The sequence below is a fragment of the Notolepis coatsorum genome, assembly GCF_963971535.1.
Source record: "Notolepis coatsorum genome assembly, chromosome: 10".
Classification (NCBI taxonomy): Eukaryota; Metazoa; Chordata; class Actinopteri; order Aulopiformes; family Paralepididae; genus Notolepis; species Notolepis coatsorum.
Window position 1 is genome coordinate 23,220,384 of NC_140174.1, and position 27,260 is coordinate 23,247,643.

A 27,260-nucleotide genomic window follows, 5' to 3' on the forward strand; every position below is an offset into this window, starting at 1 on the left:
GACGAGATGCAGTTACACCTCTCTCTCTCTCTCTCTCTCTCTCTCTCTCTCTCTCTCTCTCTCTCTCTCTCTCTCTCTCTCTCTCTCTCACAGCAACACCTGCTGCAAACTCAATACCATTCATTCCCCCGGCTCTTCTCTATTAGACCCAAGCAAAATATACATTCTACCTTTTTGTATCTATCTCCCCCCCCCCCCCCCCCCCCCCCCCATACGGTCTCTGTTCAGCCTGAATACATTGAACCTTGTTGTTATTTTTCTTCCTGCAGGTCCTCTCACACATGTCGTGTTATTATCCCATAGCCATTTATAATTATGGACACCGTAAGCAGCGGATGTAGCTCTTCGAAAGTTTGCGGTTGACAGTTGAGACCTTTATGTTTTAAACGTAGTAGAACATGTGTAATCCAGACAGTATCACCGTAGCAATATAAACCAGTGATAGAATAACCAGAATTAGTCCTTTTTTTCCTTCTTCTTTTTTTTTCTCCGCACGTGGGCGTGCTTCATTTTTATTAATTTTTTTTTGCAAGTCGAGCCTCTGAGTAGATGGACTGGTGAATAAGAGCGAAGGAAGGCCTGGACAAGATTTTAAGTCTCTTTTTTCTATCCCCGGCCACAGCCACAAGCGTCTGAAAAGCATAAACCACTTTCGGCCAAGAGTTTGTCTCTCTCTCTCTCTCACTCTCTTTCTCTCTCTCTCCCTCAGTTTTCCAGTTTCATGACGTTATCTTTCCATTGTCCGCTTCCAGTCAGCAGGGGTCTCCTCGCATACTGACAGGCACACTTACACTTTCATTCCCGGTTCACAGGCCCCTCCTACTTTCCTCTTCCTCTCTCTCCTTCCTCTCTTTCTTCTCCTCTGTTGCTCCATTCATTCGTGTTTTTCATCCGACAATTTGAAAAGTACTTGAGGGGGTATAGGATCCCCTGCAGCTGCTGCTGGAAGCAGAGGAGACAAGGGAGAGAAAACACATCACTGTTGATCAGGGGTGTAAAAAGTACCCAGAAATGATACTTAAGTGAAAGTATGGGTACCGTCTTAAAATCCTATTCAAGTAAAAGTCAGAGTATCTGGCTAAAAACACACTTGAGTAAAAGTCAAAACGTTTCTACTTTGAAATGTACTTAAGTACTAGAAAGTAAAAGTACAAACTTTTTTTTATTTTTTATTGCAAGGGATAGACCAGGGGTCTCAAACTCATTCCATCGTGGGCCAAGTTTTCATTATAACTACACATTGCACCAGGTGAGTTAGTGAGCCAATGAGTGAAATCATCAGCTGGTGTTTAGGCAAGGCTTGAATGAAACCAAGCAGACATCATGCATGCATGCATCATCATTTCTAGTCTTGCACAAGGACCAATCAGCATGGGTATGGGCGGGTTAATTTTCCATTGATGGGGATTTGATTGGCTGTTTTTAAATAAAGTGCGGCCGCAGGATTAATAACGTTAACATTAGTTGGGCCAGAGAAACAAATATACTAATTAAAATGGTTGGACCTGCAAGATTTGTACTTTGTACTTTGTAGGTCTGCATTTTAAATGTAAGGAGTAAAAAGTATGTTTTTTTTCTCTGAAATGTAATTGAGTAAAAGTACAAGTATAGAAACCTAATAATACTTGAGTAAAGTACAAATCCCCCAAAACAGTACCTAAGTATTGTAACGAAGTACAATTACTCAAGTACTTACCCCTGCTGTTGATTCATCATGAAAAACGGGTTTCTCCTGGTTGAAACGGAACAGACTTGTTGTGTTTGGATAAAAGCGTCAGCTAAATGACTAAATGTAAATGTAACTGTAAACAGATGCTGCCGCCCTGTGTCACAGTATTTGAAAGAGGCTCTTCACCAAAAACAACAACAATGCTGATTTATTTTCCACATAATCTCACACATATCCCAAAACTCTGAACAGTTTTACACACATTAATTTAGTTTGACAGCTATTGAGAGTCAATTAGTTTAATTATGGCCACCAGTGATGTCATCGGGGACACTGAATCCTTGTGTTGTGTTGATTACTGCACCATGAAATGACAAGGTAGCAGTCCCTATAAGACAAGGTATTACTATTATTTCATCTACGGTGCTGTAATTAACACAACACAAGGATTCAGTGTCCCCAATGACATCACTGGTGGTCACATTCAAACTAATTTACTCGATAGCTGTCAAACTAAATGGATGTGTGCAAAACTGTTTAGAGTTTTTGGATATGTGTGAGATTATGAGATTATGAGGCCAGGTTGACATGGAATGCTCTAGAAGCATGCTGTGTGTGTGGTTGTCTGTGTCTGCTGGACATGTCCGTACCTGCCAGTGTCCAACAGTCCAGCCAATAGGATCTCACTTCGCCAGGTGTTCAAATGGCACGCTGACCTGAAGGGGTCAAACAGAAGAGAGGGGGAAGGGAAGGAGAGGATTCAGTGTTAGAGTAGCGCAGAGTAGAGTAGAGTAGAGCAGAGCAGAGGTTGAGTAGCGTAGAGATGGAATAGGCTGAAAAAAGGAATAGGCTGAAGCACATGCTTATTTTTGCCTATCCTTTACAATTCTTAAAACAGTAGTGAACTATTGGAACTACAATTTTGGCAGCAGGATTAGAAAAAAAAGTATTCTATTATTACTATCATTATTATTATTATTGTTATTATTATTATTTATTTATTTTACCACTGCCTGTCCTCTCTTGTGTGAAACCTCCCTTGACCAAGCTCTCTAAGCTGACAGATGAGACCATTTTAATGTAAAGTTCATAGGCCTAAATGGTGGGGAAAAGGGGCCAGTTCAAGATCATCTAAAAGAAAAACTGTTTTACAGGTTTGCAATCTGGCACAGCTATTGAAGTGAGGATATATTTAGGTTATTGTATTGTATGAATGTTTATATGTTTATTTTTATAACCTTACATTGAAACGGCATTAGGAATATTGATTGGATTTAGATAAAGTCATTGAACCGTCTTATTTGTCATAATAGAATATTCTAGAACATTTGTGATGTCACAGTATGACGTCATGATAGAACGTTCTGGAACATTCGTGATGTCACCGTATGATGTCATAACCGAACATTCTAGAACATTCGTGATGTCACCGTATGATGTCATAACCTAACATTCTAGAACATTTTTGTCTCTATATATATAGTCCACAATTCTGACCACGTGCATGATATACCAGGCGATGATCAGGTCAACAATTGATTATGGTTGTTATGTGTACGGCTCTGCGGCCAAGTTTAATTTGCGAAAGCTGGATGTGCTTCAGTGCAAGGCTTTGAGAATCTGCTGTGGAGCTTTTAAGACCACCCCTGCTTCAGCACTATTGGTGGAAATGGGGGAGTTGCCCCTAAACCTGAGGAGAGTAAAGTTAGGGCTACAGTACTGGGCAAAATTGAGTGGGACAAGTCTGTCCTTCCCAGCTAGGTGTTTACTTTCAGGAGATGGGGATAAGTATAAACCTTTTTTGGGCAGTATTGATCAGTGGGCCAGGAAGTTGAGACTGCGTCAGGGGGGAGTGGCGGAGCACACTCGGTGGCTATCAGTGCCATTTTGGCTATTGCCTGATCGAGTCATTGAACTTAGGTTCTTGAAGGAGGAGGATAAGGGCGAGATTGTGGAGGAAATAGAGAGGTTCCTTCTGGAATCAGGGGCTCTGGAGGTGTACACTGATGGCTCTGTGGATCCTGAAAGTGGGAGGGCAGGATTTGGGTGGTGGGTGCCTTGGTTAGGGATCGGTAAGGGACAAAGAATATCCGATGGCAGCTCAGTATTTGTGACAGAGTTGCTTGCCATCCTCTGGGCATTGTGGTGGGTGGAGGAAGTGGGACCAAGCCAGGTGATTATATGCTCTGACTCGGCTGCTGCACTGATGGCTCTGAGTGCAGGTGGGTCTAAAGCTCGCCCTGATCTCATTCAGGAAATAATGTTGGTTTTATATAGGATTGCGAAGGCAGGCTGGTCAGTGGAGTTTTGTTGGGTCCCGGGACACGCTGGGATTGCGGGGAATGAGATGGCTGACTCCCTTGCCAAACAGAGCCTGGGAAGGGAGGAAGAGATAGGTATTTCAATGGGAAGAGTAGAACTCAGAGATAAGATAAAGAAAGGAGTTGAGGCTGAGTGGCAGGATGAGTGGGAAAGGGGGACCAAGGGAAGGCACTATTTCTCTCTGCAGCCTCGGGTCAAGATCAAGGTGGAGGGATATGGGTCAAGGAGTGATAGGGTGAAGATGTGTAGACTGAGGCTGGGGCACTGTGGGTTGAACAGTAGCTTGTTCATTGTGGGCAAACATCCAGATGGGGTGTGTGAATGTGGAGAGACTGAAACTGTCGGGCATGTCTTCCTAAAATGTGAAAGGTATAGGAAAGAGAGGGAAATCTTTTATAAAAGTCTGGTAGAGCTGGGAGTATCTTCCTTCTCTCTTAAATCATTCTTTGGCATGGATAATGAGAACCACCAGTTGATCACAGAGGCAGTGCTGACATTTCTGCATGCTTCAGAGTTGTACCAGAGGATATAGCGTTAGTGTATGTATTAGTATTGGACAGGCAAGAGGAGCAGAGAAGAAGGAGAAAGTGTGAGTTGAAGAGGCCTAAAGATGGAACACCACTAGTGTAGTATAAGAAATGAGGAGGGAAGAAATACGCCAAGAAAGAAGAAGAAGAAGAAGAAGAAGAAGAGATCATCAAAAGAAGTGCGGAGGGCAGTAATACGCCACGATGCGTCTAATCTGCCGGAAATTCAAAAGAAGAAGAAGAAGAAGAAGAACAGGGTGTGTAGCCAAGGACTGAACGGATGGACTCAACAACCAAGAAAAAAAACCTGTCAAAAAGCACACATCGATGCTAAATTCGAACTGGTTATGGAAGCAGCCGCTGCACAGTCCGGGCGAATCACGGCAGTGGAGAATACGGTGATAGAAATTACACAGAGGGTCCAAGTGAACAAGAAGAACCTCAACGAATTATCGACGGGGATAAAACAGGTGGAGGAAGAATGTCGGAAGAAAATACAAGAAGTCAAAGAGAAAGCAATGGAGAGGCACCTCGAGACCCAACGTTACTACAGGCGAAATAATATCCGCATCGTGGGACTGGATGAATCAGTCAAATGCACAGACGACAGCTTTCCAACAGTGTTAGTAGATATTTTAGGTAATAACAACCTTCCCACAGCGCCGACAGTGGACCAATGTTACAGAGTCGGTATACGAGGCCAAAGAGGTAACGGTCCGAGAGTTATCATTGTCACCCTGCATAAGACGGTAATAAGAGACGCCATCATTAGAGCAGCGCGCAATCAAAGGGGGAAACTGAAATATGGTGAAAATTCAATAGCTATCTACGAAGATCTATGTAAGGAGGCCATCGCTCAGCGTTTCCCCTACAAGGATGTGATGCAGAGAATGTTCAAGAGTGGTTTCAGGCCAATTCTTAACTACCCGGCACTATTATCGATCATGGGAAAAGACGGTATTAGACAGGGAATACGCACGCCTAAAGCCGCCGAAGAATACATGAAGCTACATGGATCAGGTCCCCCCGGGCAGGACGCAACACTGGCTCGAATCAGATAAGCTTACTCATCTCTCTATTTCTTTGTATTTTAGTAATTTTATTAGAATTACTTTACCACGGCTCAACAAAAGTAACAGATGATATGCACGCAGGCAACAATAAGGCACAAGATGTTTAATATGGCTCGTAAGGCATTATATTTACAGTCTTCTGGTCTCTGTGGAGACAATAATCCAACATTGACATTATGAATATTCTGGAACATTCTGGGCTCCTCTCTTGACTGCTCAGGGACACAAAGGAATATCCCGGAAAATACTAGAAGGTCATGACCCCTGGGTAGGAAGATCATTCTGGATCATACAGCAGTGTTTACATATTTACCAGTATTCTACAACCTTCTAGAATATAATGCACCCCTTCAACGAAGGCCTGTAAATTTAACACTTACATCCGGTGTGAATAAGCATAGGATTCAAGGACTGAAGTTTAATAAGGCTTTAACACTTTGAGCGCCACGCCTGGTTTTCCGTTTTACCGCTTGAATGCCACCATCGGCGCCAATGTTAACGTTAAAATCGCCTAATCTATGTTTTAAATTATGGCTATGTGTCTAATTTGCCCATCGCATTATCAAAGACTATTTTCCAGTCAGTGCTGTGAAGGCAGATTGTTTTTTTATCGCGTCGTTTCCGTTTCAGAGCAGTTAGAAAAGCCCCCGTTTTGATATAAAAAACAGCTCATTCTGGAGCATTCTATGAAAATCGTCTTTTAGTGGAATATTCCACAACGTTGATATTCGTCTGCCTTTTTATGAATCGTTTTCAAATAAACGCTAGATGATCAATATTATACGTGCATTATACGGAGACGACAGGGGGGCGCTTTTTTCCACAGTGATCACCGGCGCAGCTCGGCTATACTCGGGTAGGCTCGGGTGATGCAATAATTTTTCAGATCGCAAAAAAAAAGAAAAAAAAAATCAGAGAAATCTTGTGAGTGGCATTCTACGTCACTATTAAAAACCCGAGAAATCTCGTGAGTGGCACTCAAAGTGTTAATAAGGCTTTAAAAAAAATAAAAAGACATTAGCCACATCTAAATGTATAAGCACAACAAGGTTATTCTAATATTTTAAATAATTACTCCACTGATTTAGAGATTTGCACAATGTAGCTCTAAAAGTCTCTGTTTTTCTCTTTTTTCTCTTTACTCAATTTTATTCCATCTGTTTTTCTCAGATGAGTTTTATTTTAGTTCTCACTCCTTTTTTTATTTTTTATCTTTCATTGTTATTTTTTCTCATTTTAAGGTGTTAGTATTTATCTCCACTCTTTTCCTTTTTTCTGATGTTTCCTACATAAGTTAGTAGAAGGTTCAAATATTAATGAAGGTATATTTTTCATTTTTCAAACTATTGTTAGTACATTAATGGAAAGGCGCAAGACCAAAAGCGACATTCTATCGAATTAGAATGAAAGTTTTAGATCCTATGGCAATTAGCATAGGAAGAATAGGATTACAAAGCTCAATTTGGGTAATCCGGTGGCCTAAGGGAGGGAGTCATAAGTGTAGGACGTGTCTATGGGACACAATCCTGTACGACTCTCGATGGGAGGGGGGGAAAGGGGATTTTTATTTGTATATATGTATGTTTTTAAGCTCGGCTCTCAACGGGACCTCACTAGTTGGATGTATATCTATTGTTGCCTCGCACTCCAGAAGCATTACCAATAATTATACAACGGCATGCAAATTTCTCGATTCTGATTGGCTGAAACAGTCCATTTACACGTCTTTATTGGCAACAATCCACGGTCCTGGGCTCAGGACCCGCCCACAACAGAATCACATATCACTCCGCCGGCTCACTCCGGGAGAAAACAAGATCGCGGACAACAAATGGATATGTTGATAGCGCCATAACGACTAAATATGAAGCGATTCTGTCACTGCGAATGTGTTAGTCCTTTAAACAATGTTGGATGATGTAATTGATGGGTCTTGAGTCATTCTAGAACAAAAGAAAAATCGCGATTTGATTGATTAATTTGCATTTTTTTTTTCAATTTCTTTTTCCTTCTCTCTGACTGTCAGCGCTAGCTCTAGTCTCCACCCACCGCCACACACACCCCCCCCCCCCCCCACACACACACACACACACACACACACACACACACACTCCTGTCTGCAACGCGGGGGATAGTCAGACTGAGAGAGAGCTGGGTGCTGCGCTGTTCTAAGTGAGCATGGCCTATTGAGTTGATTGATTGATTGATTGCTAATTTTATTACTGTACGCTTGGTTTCCAACTGGTTAAGTTTAGGCCCTCTACAGTAGGTTTAAAAAAATAAATAAAAAAATAGGGCGAAGAAAACGTTTTTTTCCTATAGGGCAAAGAAAACTTTTTAATTTGTTTTACCTACTTTCTATAGAAGCATCTAAGAATGAAGTTCTATGGGAAGTAGGTCTGCATTCCCTTAACAATTGTGTGTATTGAGCCGTACTGTATTGTACCCATTCTGCATCTGGTAATAAAATTTTCAATCAATCATTCCAATAATACACAGTTGGATGTGTTAGTTGGTTGGATGCACTTCAAGCTGCTTCCACATGAGGCAACTTCTCTCAATCATTCCAATAATACACAGTTGGATGTGTTAGTTGGTTGGATGCACTTCCGATCTGCTTCCACATGGAGGCAAATTGTCTTTTTTGTAGTTGTGGGAACAACTTTTTCTGGCTGATGGTTTTTTCAATAAATCTTCGATTAATGTGTGTTTATTGTATAGAAATAAGGTTGGATGAATGTGGCAGTTGTATAAAAGCTTTACACCACTTGCAGTCGTGATTTGTGAACAATAAACCATGCCTAGGGGGGTCTAACGACCACCCCTAGGCATGGTTTATTGTTCACAAACCACACCTGCGCGTGATGTAATGCTTAACTACACAACATGTATAGATTATGGCTAGTTTGAATATAATGATCTGGAACACTGGGGGACTAAATAACCAACACAAACGCAAAAGCGTGCTCACACTGATGAAAAAAGAACAGGTGGACGTTGCTCTGCTAAGTGAAACGCACATTCTAGAGAAAGACATAGATACGTTAGCGGACAACACATATCATAATATTAGTCACTCTTCTTTTGGTACGAGAACTCGAGGTGTAGCCATAGTCGTTAGATGTAAGTTGAATATTGAATTAAAGGGAGTATGGTCTGATGCAGATGGTCGTATAACTATAGCTATGATTGTACACAAGAACAGGAAAATAGCGTTGGCAGCGGTATATGCCCCAAATTTGTACGAAGAGGGTTTCTTCACTACACTAACCAAAGCAATGTTAGACCTTCCCGATTACTCATTTATAATAGGTGCGGATTTTAATGCCATTTGGAATCCTAGGATGGACAAATCGTACCTCGCCTTTTCCAGCAAACAAAAGAATTCATCTAATGCATTAAAGGATTGGTCGAAGATTACAGGTGTAAATGACTTATGGCGATCACTCAATCCCACAACCCGAAAGTACTCTTGTCGATCTGCGAGACATAACACATTATCCAGAATAGATTATGTCTTTGCATCCCCGAGACTATTTGATAACTATGAAGTGGAAATGATACCCAATGCACTATCAGATCACTGTTATTTACTCCTAAAAGGAACATTTGGTATACTATCTTCCCGAGCCCCAAGATGGCGATTTAACTCGATGCTGCTTAATAACAAGGAATTCATTACACAACTCAAAGAAGCTCTTATAGTATTCCTACGGGAGAATGCAAACTCGGTGCAAGACCCCAGAATAATATGGATGTCGGTAAAGGGAATGATCAAGGATTTCACTGATAGCTTTTCCTCCAAAATGCGCAAGAATCGATACACAAAACTGGCTGAACTGGAAACGCTTTACTCAACGTTATTTAATTCTTTAAAATACAACAACTCAACTCCACTAGAAAATCAAGTTAAGGTACTAAAAAAAGAGATCAATGCCATATACAGACAACAATCGGAAATTAGGGATGTCCGATATTATCGGCCGACCGATATTATCGGCCGATATCGGCAGTAAAATGTGATATCGGAAAATATCGGTATCGGTTTAAAAACAAAAAAAAACAATAACAATATTTGTTATATATATATCCAGTGAAATTATTAGTTACCTGAAATTATTCAGTTTTTTGGACGGGGAAACCCTGCATATATCGGTATCGGTTGATATCGGTTGATATCGGTATCGGAAATTAAGAGTTGGACAATATCGGAATATCGGTATCGGTAAAAAAGCCAATATCGAGCATCCCTATCGGAAATACAAATACGTAGCACAAGACAACAGCAGTACTCCCAAGGTTCTAAACCTAGTCACCTATTAGCCATGCGATTAAGAATTAATGCAAAATTTGCAGATATAACTACCATTAGAGCACAACAAGTACTTGAAACAGACCCTGAAAAAATAAACGATACATTCAAAGAATTCTACTCCGACTTATATAAATCAGAAACGACCTTCGATCAAAACAAAATGGACACATATCTTAATCAAATTATTCTCCCTAAACTTTCAGAGGATGACGCTAAACAGTTAGAAACACCGATCACACTAGAGGAACTCAAGAAGGCCATATCTGAAATGCAAAGTGGTAAGGCTCCTGGAAGAGACGGTATCCCACCAGAAATGTACCTTTCTTGTTGGGACATAATTGGACCCTTATTACTAAATATGATCTTATACTCAGTCAAGGAGGGGAACTTCCATAAAAACGACAATATTGCACTCATAACAGTCCTTCTCAAAAAAGACAAAGACCCCACCGAGTGCTGTAGTTACAGACCCTTAAGCCTCCTCGGAACCAATATCAAACTGTACTCTAAGGTATTAGCCATCAGATTACAAAAGCATATGACGTCTTTAGTTCATCCGGACCAAACTGGCTTCATAAGAGGCCGCCTGATCACTGATAACATAAGACGAATACTGCACGTACTAGATGCCGACAAGGACGACACCATACCTAAGGCGATGCTGTCCCTGGATGCAATGAAAGCTTTTGACAGGCTGGAATGGTCGTATCTATGGGCAGTATTAGAGAAGATGGGGTTAGGTAAAGGTTTCATTGATATGATTAAAGTAGTATACAAAGACCCATCGGCCATGATTACTACAGGTATAATCACCTCCGGAATATTTCAGGTATCACACTCAGCTAGACAGGGTTGCCCTCTTAGTCCCGGACTATTCGATCTATCATTAGAACCTTTAGCACAATATATAAGACAATCCCAATCCATACAACCAATCGTAATCAAGGGCACACAACATAAAATTAGTTTATATGCGGACGACGTAATACTGTTCATGCAAAACCCCAACACCACACTGCCTCATCTGCTCAAGTTGATTGAGAACTTTGGAGATTTATCGGGATTCAAGATAAATTGGCCGAAGTCGGCTTTCCTTCCACTTAACACCCCTGCAAAAAAAGATATAACCCTCCCAGGAGAGATACCTATGGTAAAACATTTTAGATGCTTGGGAGTGGAAATATTCCCCACCATAAGACAAACGGTGAAGCACAATTACACAAAAATCCAAAACAAAATCAAAGACGACCTTGATAGGTGGGCAAAACTTAAAAACTCAGTACAGGCACGGATATCAATAGTTAAAATGGACGTACTACCTAGAATCAACTTCTTCAGTTCAATGCTACCGTTACCCCCTCCAGAGGGTTACTGGAAAAGATTACACTCCTCCACATACAAATTTATTTGGAATAACAAACCACCACGTATAAAAAGATCCACCGCACAGAGAAATAAAGCAGACGGTGGCATGGCATTTCCAGATTTTTTCCACTATTTTAAGGCGTACACATTAAGACCATTGACAACATGGTTTGATCCCCAAGCATTAGTATCCTGGAGAAAATTAGAAGAAAACATAGTAGCCCCACATAGACTGAAGGACATAGCATACACTAAACTACCAATCAAGCATTGTGAACGGAAATTTGGCCCCATAATTACTCATGCGATCCGGATATGGCGTGAAACACAAAAAAAATATCCGAACCCACATAAATGGCACAATCATACTCCCGAGTCCCTTATTCAATAATAATGCACTCTTGATTGAAAAACGACCTATAAGATTCCCTATATGGGAAAAGCAAGGCATACACTCATTAGGGGATGTTTTTAACAAACAGGGTTTCTGTAGATATGAAGAAATACAGAAGAAATGTAATCTCACCAAGTCCACACATCTTTTTTACTTACAGTTATTGTTATGTTTGAAGACTCAAGGTGTTCCATTAACGAAACCAATTGAACACCACAGATACCACAAATTCTTCTATGAAAGAGAGACATCAAGAGGTTTTGTTTCAGATTTTTATCATCAATTACTAACGTCCTCATATGAAACCCTCCACCTAGACTCCGTCTGGAGGAGGGATATACCAGACCTGGAAAGTGATTTTGATTGGCAAGAAGCCTGGGCAAATGTTCGACTCACATCAAGGAACCCGGACCATCAACAAATCAATCTTTTTTTTTTTAACTTTATTTTTTAGCGTTTATCGCTTTTTTGGTCAAGCATGACCGACAGTTGTAGGGTGAAACGGGAGAGAGAGCAGGGGGAGACATTCGGCAAATGACGGCGAGTCCGGGAATCGAACTCGGAGTCAACCAGATCCGTGACGCAGCACGGAGTCCCGCGACGCAGCGCGGTAACATGGTGTGCTACTGGAGCACCCCCAACAAATCAATCTTAACTATATTCACAGGACATACTTGACTCCTATAAGACTGAAAAAAATGGGTCTTATACAAGACTCCAAATGCTCTCTATGTACAAATGGGGACGAGGGGACATTTATGCACATGCACCAGTTAAGATATTCTGGAAAGAGGTGACCCAGCAATTATCAAATCTCGTAACTTGGAATATACCTGTACACCCCTCTGTATTACTGCTGAATGATGTTTTTGAGTGTGCAGTACATCCACAGCTAAAGAGATTGGTTTTATCGGGTATCACAGTGGCTAAAAAGCTGATAGCATCACGATGGTTCCAACCGGAAAAAATATGCCGAAAGGTCTGGATTATTACATATCTCGATGTGATCTATCAAGAAATATCTACAGCAAGAATTTTGGGTCTCAATGAATCCAAAATGACATTGTGGTTAGAAGTGGTGGAGAAAATAAAAGCTAGCATATAATGGTAATGTCTGGTTAGGAGCGAGGGAAAATGGATGGATTATCCAATGGGGGGTCCGGGAGGGGGGGGTACGAGCTGGAGCATATGTGTGTAGGTTTTTAGATAACAGGTATTAAGGGTATATCCTACAGTATATATGACAATTAACTAAAATGTGATTTCATTGGATGTGCACTGTCAACTAATGCTTGTGTATCTTATCGTGTGTTGTCATGTTTGTTTATATGTTTGTTTAAAAAATAATAAAAAAAAAAAAAATACAAAAAAAAAAACCAAGACTGAAGCCTGCATTTCTCAACCAAGGTGCCAAGCCTTCCGGTTTGCTGTGGAAAGAGCCGGCAAGTGGATTTACGGCTTTCCAGTGTGGAGGAATTTTCATGTGTCGAGTCGGCGGTGATTTTGGAGACTGGGAAAATACAGTTTTCTTACCTTGTAGTAGTGACGTGAATATTTAGGGATTTAGGGGATTGAGGTTCAGGTTGGATTCAGGTCAGCGAGGGTCATGCAGGTTCCAGAGGTGGGATTCTTCTCTTTTTTTTTTATCCACTTTTTCTCCCATTTTTCTATTTTTCTCCCATCCCAATTTCGTATCATCCAATTCAACCCTCCCCTGTCACGAACGCTGTTTCTTGCCTCCCACAAGCCGGCTGCAATGTGGACTAAGTCATACATAGCACAAGTCCCCTCCGATACTCGAGGTAACAGCAGTCGCATCTTTTCACCTGCGCGGCGCGATCTTTCAGCGTCAGGGGTCTGCGCTTTGGAGGGGCGCCGCCCCCATCACTTCCTGATTCTACTGTGCAGGCGCACCAACCGACCTGTAGGAGTCGCTGTCCACAACGCCCGATCCCCACCCATCAGTTTCCCACCCCCTAATACTGCCAATGTGTATTAGTACGGACGACCAGCTAAACTGAAAGCAATGTGGAGCGCTGGGCTCGAACAGGCGAACCCAGCGTCTCCAGTATTCGTGGTGAGCGCCTTGCCCACTGCACCACGTAGCCGCCCTATTATTTTTCGTTATCAATGAACGTACTACTCACGAGTAAGTAATTTTAACCAGTAGAGTGGAACGTCGGCCCTCATAAACACTATGCACTCAGTTTCTACTTTCAATTGAGCTGCATTTTCTTTTACAATCATGTCACTTTACAGTCATGTCATCTTTTGTTATATGTTATACTTTTGAATTAAATTGCAGATGTACCCTTACTTTTTAATTATTTTTTCTCTCTAAATAAAGTAGCTTGAACTACTTTTTCCAAGTTAACCAAACTACATTTCTCCCGAGGGTAGCTTTGCTGTAGTTCAATTTCTTCCAGTGTGAAGTAATTGGTACAGCAGCTTCCAAAACAATGCTTTCAGAGTAACTTCCACAACACTGCTTAATAGGGATCTGTTTTGGCCACACAATCTGATTTGAGGGGGCACGTTTCAGCATGACTGAAGTGACTTTATCTGGAAGATTTGTCAAAAAAAAACATGAACATTTGGTATAAAATAAGCTGCAGTATGTTTATGTTTTCCATCCTGTTTTTCCAGACCGATTTCTTGTACCCATAATTCCAGTTTAAAGGGGATTTAACAAACTCTCAGTAGACGGCCTTCCTTAAAAAATATATATATATTCACTACAACTAGCAAAAACTTTGCACACTATTTTGTTCAATAAATCTATTGTGCAAATTATCTTTCTCTCATCGCGGTACATTGCAACTGTAGAAGATTAATCTGAAATATATAGCCTATAGCCTGTCTAACCAGCTATGTTTGCTCAATGTTATATATATAGCATATGGTCTGTCTAACCAGCTATGTTTGCTCAATGTTATATAGCATATAGCCTGTCTAACCAGCTATGTTTGCTCAATGGTAGGACTTCCTGACACCTGACACTAAATGGACAACGGTATCCTCAAATCGGCAGAGCTTCCTTTAGGTCTCTTTTGTGCCTGGATTGTTTCATGGCGATGTGTGTGACGCAGATGGTGAATGCCGTGAAATGCAGTTTTGAATGATTTAAACAGACTTCCTGGCTTTCATTCGGGTAGCCTGCTATTATTCATTAAGGAGAGTGTATTATTAGACTAATCAGGGACTAGTTAGATCTGGGACCCGAGGCGAATGCAATTAGATAAGATACCTGATAGAATAGTAACATGAGACGTCTCAGAGGACTAAGAGTTGAGAACCACTGGCCTAGAGCTGAATGTTCAGCACATCAGAAACTGATGAGTAAACAGATCTACGCCGAGCAGATTGTTTGATCTAAGTTATTAGGGTAGCACTGCAGCAAGAATGTAACTTCCTCAAAAAGGAATGTCATCCATTTTATGAATTCACATTATGTTCTTCCTGTGCCCCGGGACAGTCCATTCAATATTTGCGAACATACTGTACAACACACTCTCCTAACACTAGAAACCAAAGGGAGAACCCTCAAACTTGCGATGTGATCATGTGTAGGGGCTGCTCCATAGACAATGAACGGGGCTCTGACTCTGTGAGGCCATACAATGTTTGCGTGAGCTTTTTTTTTTTTTTTTCTTTTTTTTTTTACACAGACACACAACACCCAGACAACACTTACAATGACATCAATAACACAACAATACACCAACATGGGCCCCTTAAATACGGCTGTGTTCAGCCTCCCAGACCCCCATAAGAGGGACCCCCCCCTCCCGCCATCCACCCCTAGAAATAGGGATCCCCCACATCCCAGGTCCGTCCCACGCGGGGCCGAGCACTCAGCGACACGGGTCCCTTGAATTTAATTGGGCCAGGCTCAGTAGAGGAGCGAGGGGTGGTACTACCCCCCACCGAGCCAAGCCCGCTACCTCCCATGTCACCAAGCACCCCACCCCACGCACAACGACCCCACAACATACAAGACCCCACTCTCCCAGGCCAAACCGCGGAAACGATGCCCCCCCCCCCCGACATTCCCCCCCCTGAGCTAAACCCGTAGAACTCCCCCATATCCCAGGCCGATATGCGTGAAGCCGGTCCCCCAGTGACACGGGTCCCTTGAATTAATTGGGCCAGACCCAGTAGAGGGGAGGGAAGGAGACTCCCCCCCACCGAGCCAAGCCTGCTACCTCCCATGTCACGAGAGCCCCACCCCACGCACACCGACCCCGCAACACACAAGACCCCACTGGGCTAAGCCGCTCTGACCCCCATAAGAGAAACCCCTCCCTCCCGCCCTCCTCCCCGAGAAACAGAACACTCCCACATCCTGGCCCACCATGCGCGGAGCCGAGCACCCAGAGCCCCCACTCGCCCCCGCCCCGACCGCCAGGCCCCCGGCCCACGAGAACCCCAAGCCCAGGCCCGCAGAAGGCCAAAGCACCACGCCTCAATGGCCCCGCGACCCCCAAGCCCGGTGCCCCCCCGGCCCGGTGACCAGACCGCCCAGGCCACGGCAGCCGAGGGCCCCAGGAAACCCCACCCCACCCATACCGATCCCACAACGCGCAAGGCCCCCCTCTTCCGGGTCGAACCACCGGAACGATGGCCCCTCCCCCCGACATTCCCCCCCACTGAACTCAGCCTGCCCACTTCTGTACCTCCCATGTCACCGATATCACTATATACATTTATGAAAAAATAAAACTGAAATGAAAATAAAATAAACTATATGGTTAGCACTTTTTGCCCCCGTTGGCGGTTTGGAGGGGAATCAGCTCTCCTAGGGAGAAGCCCCCCCCCCTAGTGACGGAGATATCCCCAATGGATATTCTCCAAGCCTCTATTCTTGTCCAATTTTTTTTTTTAATTCTTGTCCTTCACAAATGTCCATGTGCACATTTAAAGCATCTGCTATTCTAACATAACTCAACTCAAAGACAAAAGACAACATTTGGCGCTCCCGTGGTGTTAGAGGATCTTAATCGTATCCCTCTGTTCCCCGTTGGAAGGGTGAGGAGTAATGGCTCTCCTAGTGAGAGGGCTCCCCCTAGTGGCAAAGTGCGCACTATATAAGTCCAACATTCGTTCTGTGGATGGCCTCAGAGCTCCCGGTCAATGTTCTGAATTTGTCTTTCTTATGCTCATGTTCATTTGTATTGTGTGTCACGTGTAATCCTGTAGTTCCTTCATACCAGTCCATCGTGTATTATTCCCCAATATGTTTCCTAATCAGCGTGTCCCTTTTTAAAATTAATTTCAAATCGTTTGTCTATAACGTGTGTATTGTAAATCATAGTGTTAATTATTCCAAATTCTGGTGTCATAGTTTTATACTTCTTGGGGTAACTAAATTATCTTTCCTCTGTTGCATCTATTCTCATCCCCAGGTCCCCCGTGTGTATGTTTGTATTGGGTACTCTTCCATATTGATTTTGTCTTGTATCTTTCCTTGGATCACCGTGGCCCTTCATGCCCCTTTCTCGTGTCCCTTTGTTGTTCTTCATAGTTGATCTGCTTTGAATCGGTTCAGGTCCCCTCTTTTCCTCCTCCCGTCCTCCTCTCCTCGTCCTCGTCTCTCGGTTCTGGTCCACCTGAGCGCCCTCTCCATCCTCTGCGTAGGCCTCTCTCCTTCCCCTCCCGGCACCTTCCATCCTCTCCGCGCCGTGTCCCTCGCCGCCTCCTGCGAGTTGTTGGGACCTGGTTCCTTTCTTTTTCTGAATTTTCTTTATTTCTACATAGCTCCGACGCTTCATTGCCACCTCCGTTGGATTTTTCAGTGTTACATTGTATGCTCCGCATTGCTCCTAATCCAATCTGCGTGGTGGCCTGGTTAACCTCTATGTTAGCTTGTAAGCTAGTTTGTATGTTAGCCTGTAGCTTCTCTGCATTGACATTCAGCGTCCTGCTAGCTTGTTCTACCTGTTGCATCATTGCCTCGTGTTGAGTCTTTTCCATCTGTGTATTTACTTCATCTGGGGTTGCTTTTCTTTCATTTGTCTTCATGTTCATTCTTCCTTCTTTCTTTTGTCCTCGAATCTTCACTTTTTATTTCGTTTTGAATTGTTTTACTTCCTTTTTTGATATTCATTGACCGGGAGCTCTTTCATGTGGCTGCTCACCAGAACGTCGCAAAACGGAAGTCCTGCGTGAGCTCTTACTCCCAAATTGATAAGAATTCAAATTTTTGAGAAAGTGTTGTTTTTGTGTTGTTTAGTGCTATTTTTTAAGGATACCCAATACAATAGCCTACACTGTCTTTGGACTATATTACTATGTTATGTGTTAACAATACCGACCAGGTTTTAGTGCCTCGCAAAGTGCAGATAGGAGGTCTTTCCAGACTTTATTTATGCAGATAGGAGGTTTTGTTCTTCGGCCATCAAAATGAGGTTTAAATTCTGGTTCAGACCTGTTAGTAATACAAGAATATAAACCTAATTTCGGTGTGAGAATTAATGTAGAATAAAGCAGGAAGCCGGACCAGCACTCTCAGGTTTCAAATTTTAATTTCAGCCGGATACATACATGTTTCAGAACCAATGTGTGAGAATTAAACCTAATAATTTAGGGCTCCATAAAGTCAGTGCTCCATTTATTCTCTAGGGAGCAGCCTCAGATTTTACATCCAGGTGATATTGCAGATTGGAGGGTTCTCTCTCTTGATTTCTAGCTTTAGGAGAGAGTAGTGCATGTTCACAATACTGACTGAACTGTCATGGATGACATTCCATTAAAAAGTGTAACTTCTTTTGGTAAAAGTTTGGTGTCAGTAGACCTACACAGCATGAAGCAGTATATCTGGCAGAGAAAAAAAAAGTAGATTCCCTCAAGCGAGACCCATGTGTAATGACTATCCAGGGTAGTTTGTTCCAAGCCTTATATGTATTACTTTAACACATTGACCCAAAATTTTTATTATTTTAACCCTCCAGTCACCCTTGTCGCAATTCTCGGCAAATAGCCTTTTTTATTTTTTATTTATAGCGTTGGCTATATTTTATGTATATGCCAGGAAAGTAGCTCAGTCTCACATCTTTGACTCACATTCCAATAATCCATGTTTTATTTAAAAAAAAATTTAATCACTATTAAGCGCACTGCATAAATGTGTCACACCTTCCACGCAGAAATGAACAGGTTAGGGTTAGGGGGTTAGGGTTAGGGGGTTAGGGTTACCCTAACCCTAACCAGTGTTGTGTTCCTCATATCAACACTGGTTGCACGCACGCTAATGACGCCACGTGCACGCACGCTCCCGGTCGCGTGCGTGCGCTCCCGCGCATGTGCATAAATGTTCCCTTGCATAAGGACAGACTAAAGACAGTGCCTAATTGCCTCTACGAATGGAATGTAACACCTGACGACCGGCGCTATTGATATGCAAAGGAGCCAGGTGGGTACTGCGAGTTGGCGCATCAGTCGAGTGCAGCGCATTCCTGTGTGCACGTGCGTGCACATCCGTGCATGTGTGTGCACGCGCTTCTGCTCACACAACTTTGGTTGCGCGGAGTGCAACCCCGTCCCATGAGCAACGCATCTAACCCTAACCCTAACCCTAACCCCCTAACCCTAATTAAAAAAATTGTTAAAATCCTGAAAATTAATAAATATCCGATATGTATGGTGAGGACTGAAGTTAATAATGATATTCATGAAAAAAATTGGAACAATAAATAATTGGTTAAATAAAACATGTAAGATGTAAAATGTAAATTTAAGGTTTAGGTCCTTCCGCCCGCAAATCTGACCACTTAACATAGAAAATATTTTAGTCGAGTTGATGTATTTAGGAAGGACCACGGGAAAATATATACAATGTCTCCAGTGAGGGCAAGTTCATCCCTATACCTGTGATGTGGCGATGCGTGATTGGTCAAGACGTGCGGTGAGGTCAGAGGAGGAGACGTTGGCAGGAGCCCCTCGGTGGAGCCTCATGGCCACCTTCCTCTCCCGCTCTGCACGCGAGGCAGCCTGAGGAGACCGGTTCCCTGCACACAGGAAACAATAAGATATATACAGTTATATCCATGAAATGCACATTATCCAAACTCCAAATGCTCCTTATGTACAAATGGGGACGAGGGGACATTTATGCACATGTACTGGGACTGCCCACCAGTTAAGATATTCTGGAAAGAGGTGACCCAGCAATTATCAAATCTCTTAACTTGGAATATACCTGTACACCCCTCTGTATTACTGCTGAATGATGTTTTTGAGTGTGCAGTACACCCACAGCTAAAGAGATTGGTTTTATCGGGTATCACAGTGGCTAAAAAGCTGTTCTGTATCGTTAGTGGCTTAGCTTGGCATCGCTACTGCACTATCTCGCGTACGTGCACGCGTACTGAATAAACCACAAATGTACCTCTAATACCAGTATTAGTCTGACCACACCCCTCATCAGCTTACCTTCATAAGCAGGTGTGTGGTCACCTGCTCTCCTCCTTCTCGCTTTCACCACAAGGAAGAGGTGCCTCGGTAGATCCCCACACTTGACACCATGATGGAAGAAATTGGATTAGGAACAGCTTGGGAAACAAGGATACGTTGACATCATATCTTTATTTTCTCTCTCACTATTTTCGAGAAAATACGGCGATATTGTCTTCGTACTGGAGTGTCTAGAAGATGATGATCATTCTAAAAACCCTCCACCGGTTTTCGTATTGGGAGCGCGCCGCTGCATGCTTCTCAACTGCAGTTCCTTGCTGTGTTTGTTGGGGTGAAACCTGTCAGGCCACAGCTGAACTGTCGGACATGCCGCTGTTGTGAGGAGCGGTGCGTTCCAGGTTGGGTGAGTAATGTTTGCTGGCGGGCTCCACTTGTCTGTTAGTGCTATGGGGGCTACTTGACAAAGTTTATGGAAACCGGCCCCAGGCTAGGGTCCTTTGTTTAGCCGCCTAGGCGACAGAAGGCCTTGGTCTGGCGACCATTATAGTTTTAACTAGTGGGCCGCGACCATTGACACTGGTGATCCCTGTGTGTTCTGGACGAGTGGATTCTCTCTGTCACCGTGTTAAGACCCCATCTTTCATATCCAAATGAGAGTATTCCTTCACGAGGGGATATGTGCATGTAATGTGCGATAGCGGCAGATTCATGTTCAAAGTCAGCTATACAGGCCAGTTGGTACTGTGCTGATTCCGCCGGACGTGGTAATGTCACCGTTGTGAAGCGGTGTTGACGTCTTGTTTTCTCTTTTCTCTTAAAAAGTGAGGAGGGTTCAGAACGGCGGCCTGTCTGGGTGAGTGTTATGTCATTGTTTACATGTTCATAGCTTACGGTTAGCCGGTCAGTGGCCTGGCGCGGGGTAGCTTAGCTTCTCGCGCGCCGCCGGGAGCTCGCTTCTGATCGCGTGCGTCGTTAGATCGGCGTCTCGCGAGCGGAAGCAATAGCACCCGAACGGTTGGAGCAGCCGTTAGCTTGATGCTATTCTGTTGAACGTGCTTTGATTTTAACATGTTTTACACTCTTGACCACGACGTCATCCTTGACAGGGGATGTTCGTCGACCCTGCCTGAGCCTAGACGGGGATTGCGTCAACAAAGAGGACTGTAGCGACTGGTGGAGCGGCGACGCTGCCCGGATCGAACAACACAGGACGGCTGTGTTCTACGGTGTCTTGTGACTGCACTTCGCTGATCTGCGTTCCGGGTAGGTACGGGGTTGGCCAGACCTCATAACACGTCTTCTGGTTTTACTTTGCTAAATGTATTGTGAATAACGGTGTTTTTTCCCAAAACGTGTGTTGCAATGCATTTGGGATACGTTGCGGGTTGTGTGTGAGCTGTTTTTGTCACTGGCAGTTAGCTTCTCCGTGCAGATCGTGATGTATTGATCTGGTTGTTGTGTGAGAAACATCATGGTGTTTATGTGTACCGTGTACTCACTACTAAGGCAACTAACCTATGAAGCTATGCTTGGTGACAAGTGAGTAAAGGAATGTTCTTTCTCAGACTGTAATGACAATGAACAGTGAGTTCACACATTAACAGGTTTTCCTGTTTTAACTGGCCGTATTGAGGGTAAAATAAGAGGATTGTGTTTTCCCCCCCGGTTCCCTGGGGACTTTATCACCTCCTATCAGACATGTTGTGCATTAATTGTGTCTTTTGTGTGGTAGGGATACGATGTAACTCTTAGCTTGATTGCTGAGGTTGTGCTAAATCTGCTGGAGAAACTTATTTCCTAAAGGGAAATTGGTTTGGTTGCTGTCATGTGTGCTTAGCAAGGCCTGTGGTCGATACTAATCAAGAATGATGTATTCTCTCATTGTGAAAAAAACGGCGTTCCTCTGTTGAGTGTTTTTTGCCATTTTTTGTAGGTGATGATGGGTTGTGTGTGTCATGTGACCTACAACTGGGTTGTACTGGCCACAGAAGCACATGTGTATGTTGGACCGGGGTTCTTAGAGCCTTCTCTATTCTGTGTTTTTCCTTAGTAAAAATCAGATAGCAGGTTAGCTCATGCGCTGTGTGGAGCTGTGAAACGCTTCATAGAGCTGACTATGACTGTGTCATATTCTCTTTTTGTCGTTACGTCGTATCATGGGTGTGGGGTCGTAAAGGGGTGAACTGGTAACCTTTCCTCTCCCCATTGTTCTGTCGGTCAGGGGTACACCCCCTGTCCTTCAAGGTTCCCGTCACGTGGCGGTTCGGCACGTTACGGGGGGGGGGGGGGGGGGGTCGGAGGGAGTTCCTGGTCCCACGGCCTGGTATATTGGGCGTGTGCACCGCAGGAATTCCCCCGCCATAGAGTACGTCACCGTGCGCGTCTCTGTTGGTAGGACTTCCGTGTGCTGTTCAGGTCCATGTGATGGATCTGTTTTCAGGGGGGGTGGTCAGGGCTCCTCCTCACCAAGCGCCTATTCAGGCCTTCTGTGAGTTCGGACTCCTTCTTCCATGTGAGGAAGCCTCCATCAGAGTACAGAGCCTTCCTCCTCAGATTGTCAAAGTGAGTGGACCCTCTAGAAGGGTCCTTTTCTATTGTATGTATATTCGATTCAATTCGTTTATTGAGTGTGTATGGGTTCAGTGCCTCTTCCCCGGAGGCCCTAAAACCAGTTTTTTACATGGATCGAGGTGCAATATATTCTTTTCAATCTGTACAGCTCGCGTGGGAAGTCTCTCTGGGGATCCCCGTCTCTTTCCTATGGGAGGGTGGTGGGATGTAAAAATGTGAACATTTTTTACCCCGGCTGTGTAGACTGGGATACATACTGTTGATGCTTCCTTCTTTCTATTCCAGAAGTGTTGGAGTTAGGGAGTGTCACACCCCTCTTGTCGTTCCCCTGGGCGCCTTGGGGATTCAATGACAGGTCTAAATAGCCTGTTCATTGATGGGGGTGTGTCCCGACGCACGTATAGTGCTAGCTCGCTGTAAACAGGCGATTGACTGGCACGCCTTGGTTGCTTGTGGTTGAAACAGCGTTTTTATAAAGCAACTGAGATGGGGGTTTTTCCTCTTCCGACGACCACATCCCATGACCTGGGTGGGTTGTCGACGGATTCTCGTTCATGTCTGGGGGATGATGACGGGATGGATCTGAACATATGTAGTGGGGTCTCACGCCCTTGGGGTGGGCCACCAGGCGCGGTTCGTCCGAACGTCTGGGTGGCGCCTTCTTTTCATGTTAAGATCAACACGCATATCTGCCCTTCTCCTGGAGTAGGCATGTCGGCGTGGTTAGGGCACGGGACTGGTTCTGGTCACGCTGGTCCAGATCAGTTGAACCCGTTGTCCGCCGGGGATGCAGATCTGCTGTTCTGGTACCCTGAGGGACTTGGGCTTTTTTCAGGGGGAAAAATGCCAGGTCGGTCTGGGTGTCACAGGGTTAAGCGCTATGGAGACCCTGGTTGGGTATGTTTTTACTCAGCACTGTCGTCATGGCTTACAGCCATGCCATTCTGTACGCGCTCGATCTCGTCGGATCTCGGCCGCTACACAGGTTGGTCCTGGTTAGTACTTGGTTGGGAGACCGCCGGGGAATACCAGGTACGGTGTGCTTAGGGGCTGGTTCTCCATTATTTTTCGCTCCTCTCTCACGCATGGCGAAGAGGGGCCTGTGGGGGTGGTTTTTTGACCTCCTCTGGTGACCCTGTGCTTCCCGTACCGCCAGGCCCGGTCCGAAGTGATGTTTGCGACCCGTAGGCCTGGGTTAACCCTTTTTGGAAACTGAGACACTTGTACTGCGGTATAGCCGGTGTATACCCGCAGGTGTGTTTTGGAGTTTTTTCTTGAGGGGTTATAGGAACAACCACCGCATTGGGTAACACCGAGGTGGTTGATTCCCTGGTGTGTTGGAGCAGTGTCAACTCCCGGGTTCACCGTTTGAGGGTGCCCCTGCACGTTCATGACGTCTGCCAATCGTGTCAGCCTTCTCTGCCTCGACCCCTCTGGGTGGGGGTGGTTAAATGGAGGCTTGGTCATGCAACACCGCCAGCTTACGCTCCTTCCGCCGGGGCGGCTGTGTTCAGCTGTCCCCTCTGGCGCCTGTCTCGTCCGCAGTCTCCAGGCTAGGGTTAACAGCCTGTTGCCTGGTTTTTCCCCGGTGCGCTGCCTGCTTCCGTTGGTTAACCTTTTTTGTGTGCTTACGGCCATGCTGACTGCCTGTTCTGCAGGGTCAGTGTGCCAGGCGGTGTACTATTGGGGGGACGGGGCCCGCTCAGCTTACGGCCATACCGACCTGAACACGCCCGATCTCGTCCGATCTCGGAAGCTGGGCAGGTTCTGGCCTGGTTGGTTCCGCCTGGGAATACCAGGTGCAGTAACTGAGGGGCCTTTGTCCGAATACGCTGGCGATGTGGGGGGCGGGGCACTACGTGCCCACCTGGTGGGGTCTTGATGCTGGCATCATGGACTTCTCCGGGCCCCCATTCTAGGGAGTCCAGTCCTTTTGGTGGGTCTGGGTCTTCCTTCGTGCTCCGCTGCTACGGCCTTGCCACGGGGTTGGGTTTGCCCTTGACCCCGTGATTCTGGGGGCAGTAACGAGGTTGTTCCTCCGTTCGTTCCCGGGTGGCATGCGGGTTGTGCGTGTGTGTAGTCGTGGGGTCAAGCCACGGTCTGCTCACCCTGTGCGTTGAGTTGCTTGAGTGCCTCTTCGCACGGTCGGGTCCGTCGCCCTCCCGTGACGTCCCTAATAGGGGGGCTACCCTCCATTAGGGGGGGTCGGGGGGGCTCGGCCCTCCCTGTTCTGATGGTTTTGGGGGGCTGTCAGTGGGGTGTATTTGTCAGCCAAGTGGCTCCGCTTGGCCTCCCTTGTGCAGTAGCGATGCCAAGCTAAGCCACTAACGATACAGAACGTTAGGTTATGACTATAACCAAGTTCTGTTAGTTAGGGGCGATGCTTGGCATCGGACGGCCGCTGCAGCCCTTGTCCTCACCTTGTGGTGAAAGCTTGGGAAGGAGGAGAGCAGGTGACCACACACCTGCTTATGAAGGTAAGCTGATGAGGGGTGTGGTCAGACTAATACTGGTATTAGAGGTACATTTGTGGTTTATTCAGTACGCGTGCACGTACGCGAGATAGTGCAGTAGCGATGCCAAGCATCGCCCCTAACTAACAGAACTTGGTTATAGTCATAACCTAACGATAGCATCACGATGGTTCCAACCGGAAAAAATGTGCCGAAAGGTCTGGATTATTACATATCTCGATGTGATCTATCAAGAAATATCTACAGCAAGAATTTTGGGTCTCAATGAATCCAAAATGACATTGTGGTTAGAAGTGGTGGAGAAAATAAAAGCTAGCATATAATGGTAATGTCTGGTTAGGAGCGAGGGAAAATGGATGGATTATCCGGGAGGGGGGGGGGGGGGGGTACGAGCTAGAGCATATGTGTGTAGGTTTTTAGATAACAGGTATTAAGGGTATATCCTGTATAAGACAATTAACTAAAATGTGATTTCATTGGATGTGCACTGTCAACTAATGCTTGTATATCTTATTGTGTGTTGTCATGTTTGTTTATGTTTGTTTAAAAAATAATAAAAAAATAAAATACAAAAAGAAATGCACATTATGTCATAAAACGATGCAACAGAAAGTGATTTTCTGATTTGTTGTTTGTTTAAATTTTTCTTCATTAACTCAATGGCCGCCAACAACAATTGAATACATGTTAGTCCGCTAATCGTTGAACGCCAACAACGTATATATACGTTATTGGATCGTTACTTCTTTTATTCGTAAATCATCCAGGCATGCTGTGGTACTGTGTGGCAATGTGTCTGAGATCGCAACAATCCGATACCGCCGCCTGGTGGTATGCGGCCGATGTCGCACTTCCTTTCTGACTGTGTATGTGGCTGTGCGTCATTGAAAGTCATCCGGGCAGAGTTTTCTTGTAACGTGGATCAAGATATTCACCCGATCGCATTGAATCGCTTTCAGGATGCCAGATTCATTATGCTGTTGGGGGTTATGGCGTGGGCCAAATGGACATACGATCTAGCAGATGGCAATCAAATAATTGGAATATTCTTTTTGGAGTCTCATCGGCCACAGGTAAGAGCAATTTAACGTCAATTTCAGCTTGGTTGTCCATTGTTTTCATAGCCATCGCCCTGATCAACGTATGCTGTTGTACTAACAAATGCCGTTATTGACAATCAATTAATCAGAAACGACCCCCCCCCCCTTTCATGCATGTATGATGGAACATAATATACCGATAATATGCGTTGCGGGCTATTACTAGCCTTCCAGGAATTTCCCCAGACCACTCTAAAACCATATATTCACCACAGTATAAAACGAGAATGTATGGATGGAAAAAATATTTCTTTTTCACATCTTGAACGATAGATACTCGATGTCAAATGGGCCATAGTATTGCATACATAGTTATAATATTTAAATAGTTATAACCCTGCAAACAAGGTGAGCGACTCCATTGGTTTAATGCGTGGCAGCACATAGTCACATCCCGTTCCCAGCATGGCAAAGAAAGAGTTAACGGTTGGCGTGCAAACGCGTATTTATACGTTGTTGGCCCAGAATGAGTTAATGTCTGCGTAAGCAGTTTAGTGGTTATTCGTTACACGGATAACTTAAAGAGTCCCTATTATCTGCTTGTGACCCACACACACACACGGATATACCTGGTTGGCCGTGAATGAGTTAATGTTACCACTCCCAAAAGACAACTTTGGTAAATCCGAGACAATGCACCATTTCAGCACCATGAAGAATGCAGAGCGTGATATGCCTTTTGAGGAATTCACATTTCTTGCTGGACCACGCTGCTTAGAGCCTTTACAAGACTCTTGTCAGAGAGAAATGAGATTTGACTTGAATCTCACTCTTCACAAGATCCACGCTGCATCAATTTCTCTAGTAGTCCGTTCACACACAGGTCATGACAGAGAGTGGTCTCTAGTCTCAAAGGCATTCGTCACAGGGAGGCTTAGGAAGAAGCAGACAGGATGGATATCCTTCAGTAGAATCCCAGGGAGCTTCACAGGGAGCATCTCCAAGGCCAATGAAACAAAGGCTACATTCACACCGCAGATGAAAGACGAAATGAAAAAAGAATGACCCAAATCTTCTTTGCTCATATGTGACTCAGAT

At 44.4% G+C, this 27,260-nt stretch overlaps 1 protein-coding gene across 1 annotated transcript in view; it reads right to left on the reverse strand.

Moving 5' to 3' along the window:
- Positions 1–515: 515 nt before the first annotated feature.
- csnk1e (casein kinase 1, epsilon) overlaps positions 516–27,260 on the reverse strand; it is a 45,929-nt gene continuing 19,184 nt past the window's right edge. Inside the window, exons 9-11 of the mRNA XM_084322844.1 lie at positions 19,532–19,671; positions 2,320–2,385; positions 516–939 (exon numbers count right to left, since the gene is read on the reverse strand). Of these exons, the coding sequence (XP_084178970.1) occupies positions 2,353–2,385; positions 19,532–19,671 (173 nt within the window). The 3' untranslated portion in view covers positions 516–939; positions 2,320–2,352. The remainder of the gene's footprint in view (positions 940–2,319; positions 2,386–19,531; positions 19,672–27,260) is intronic.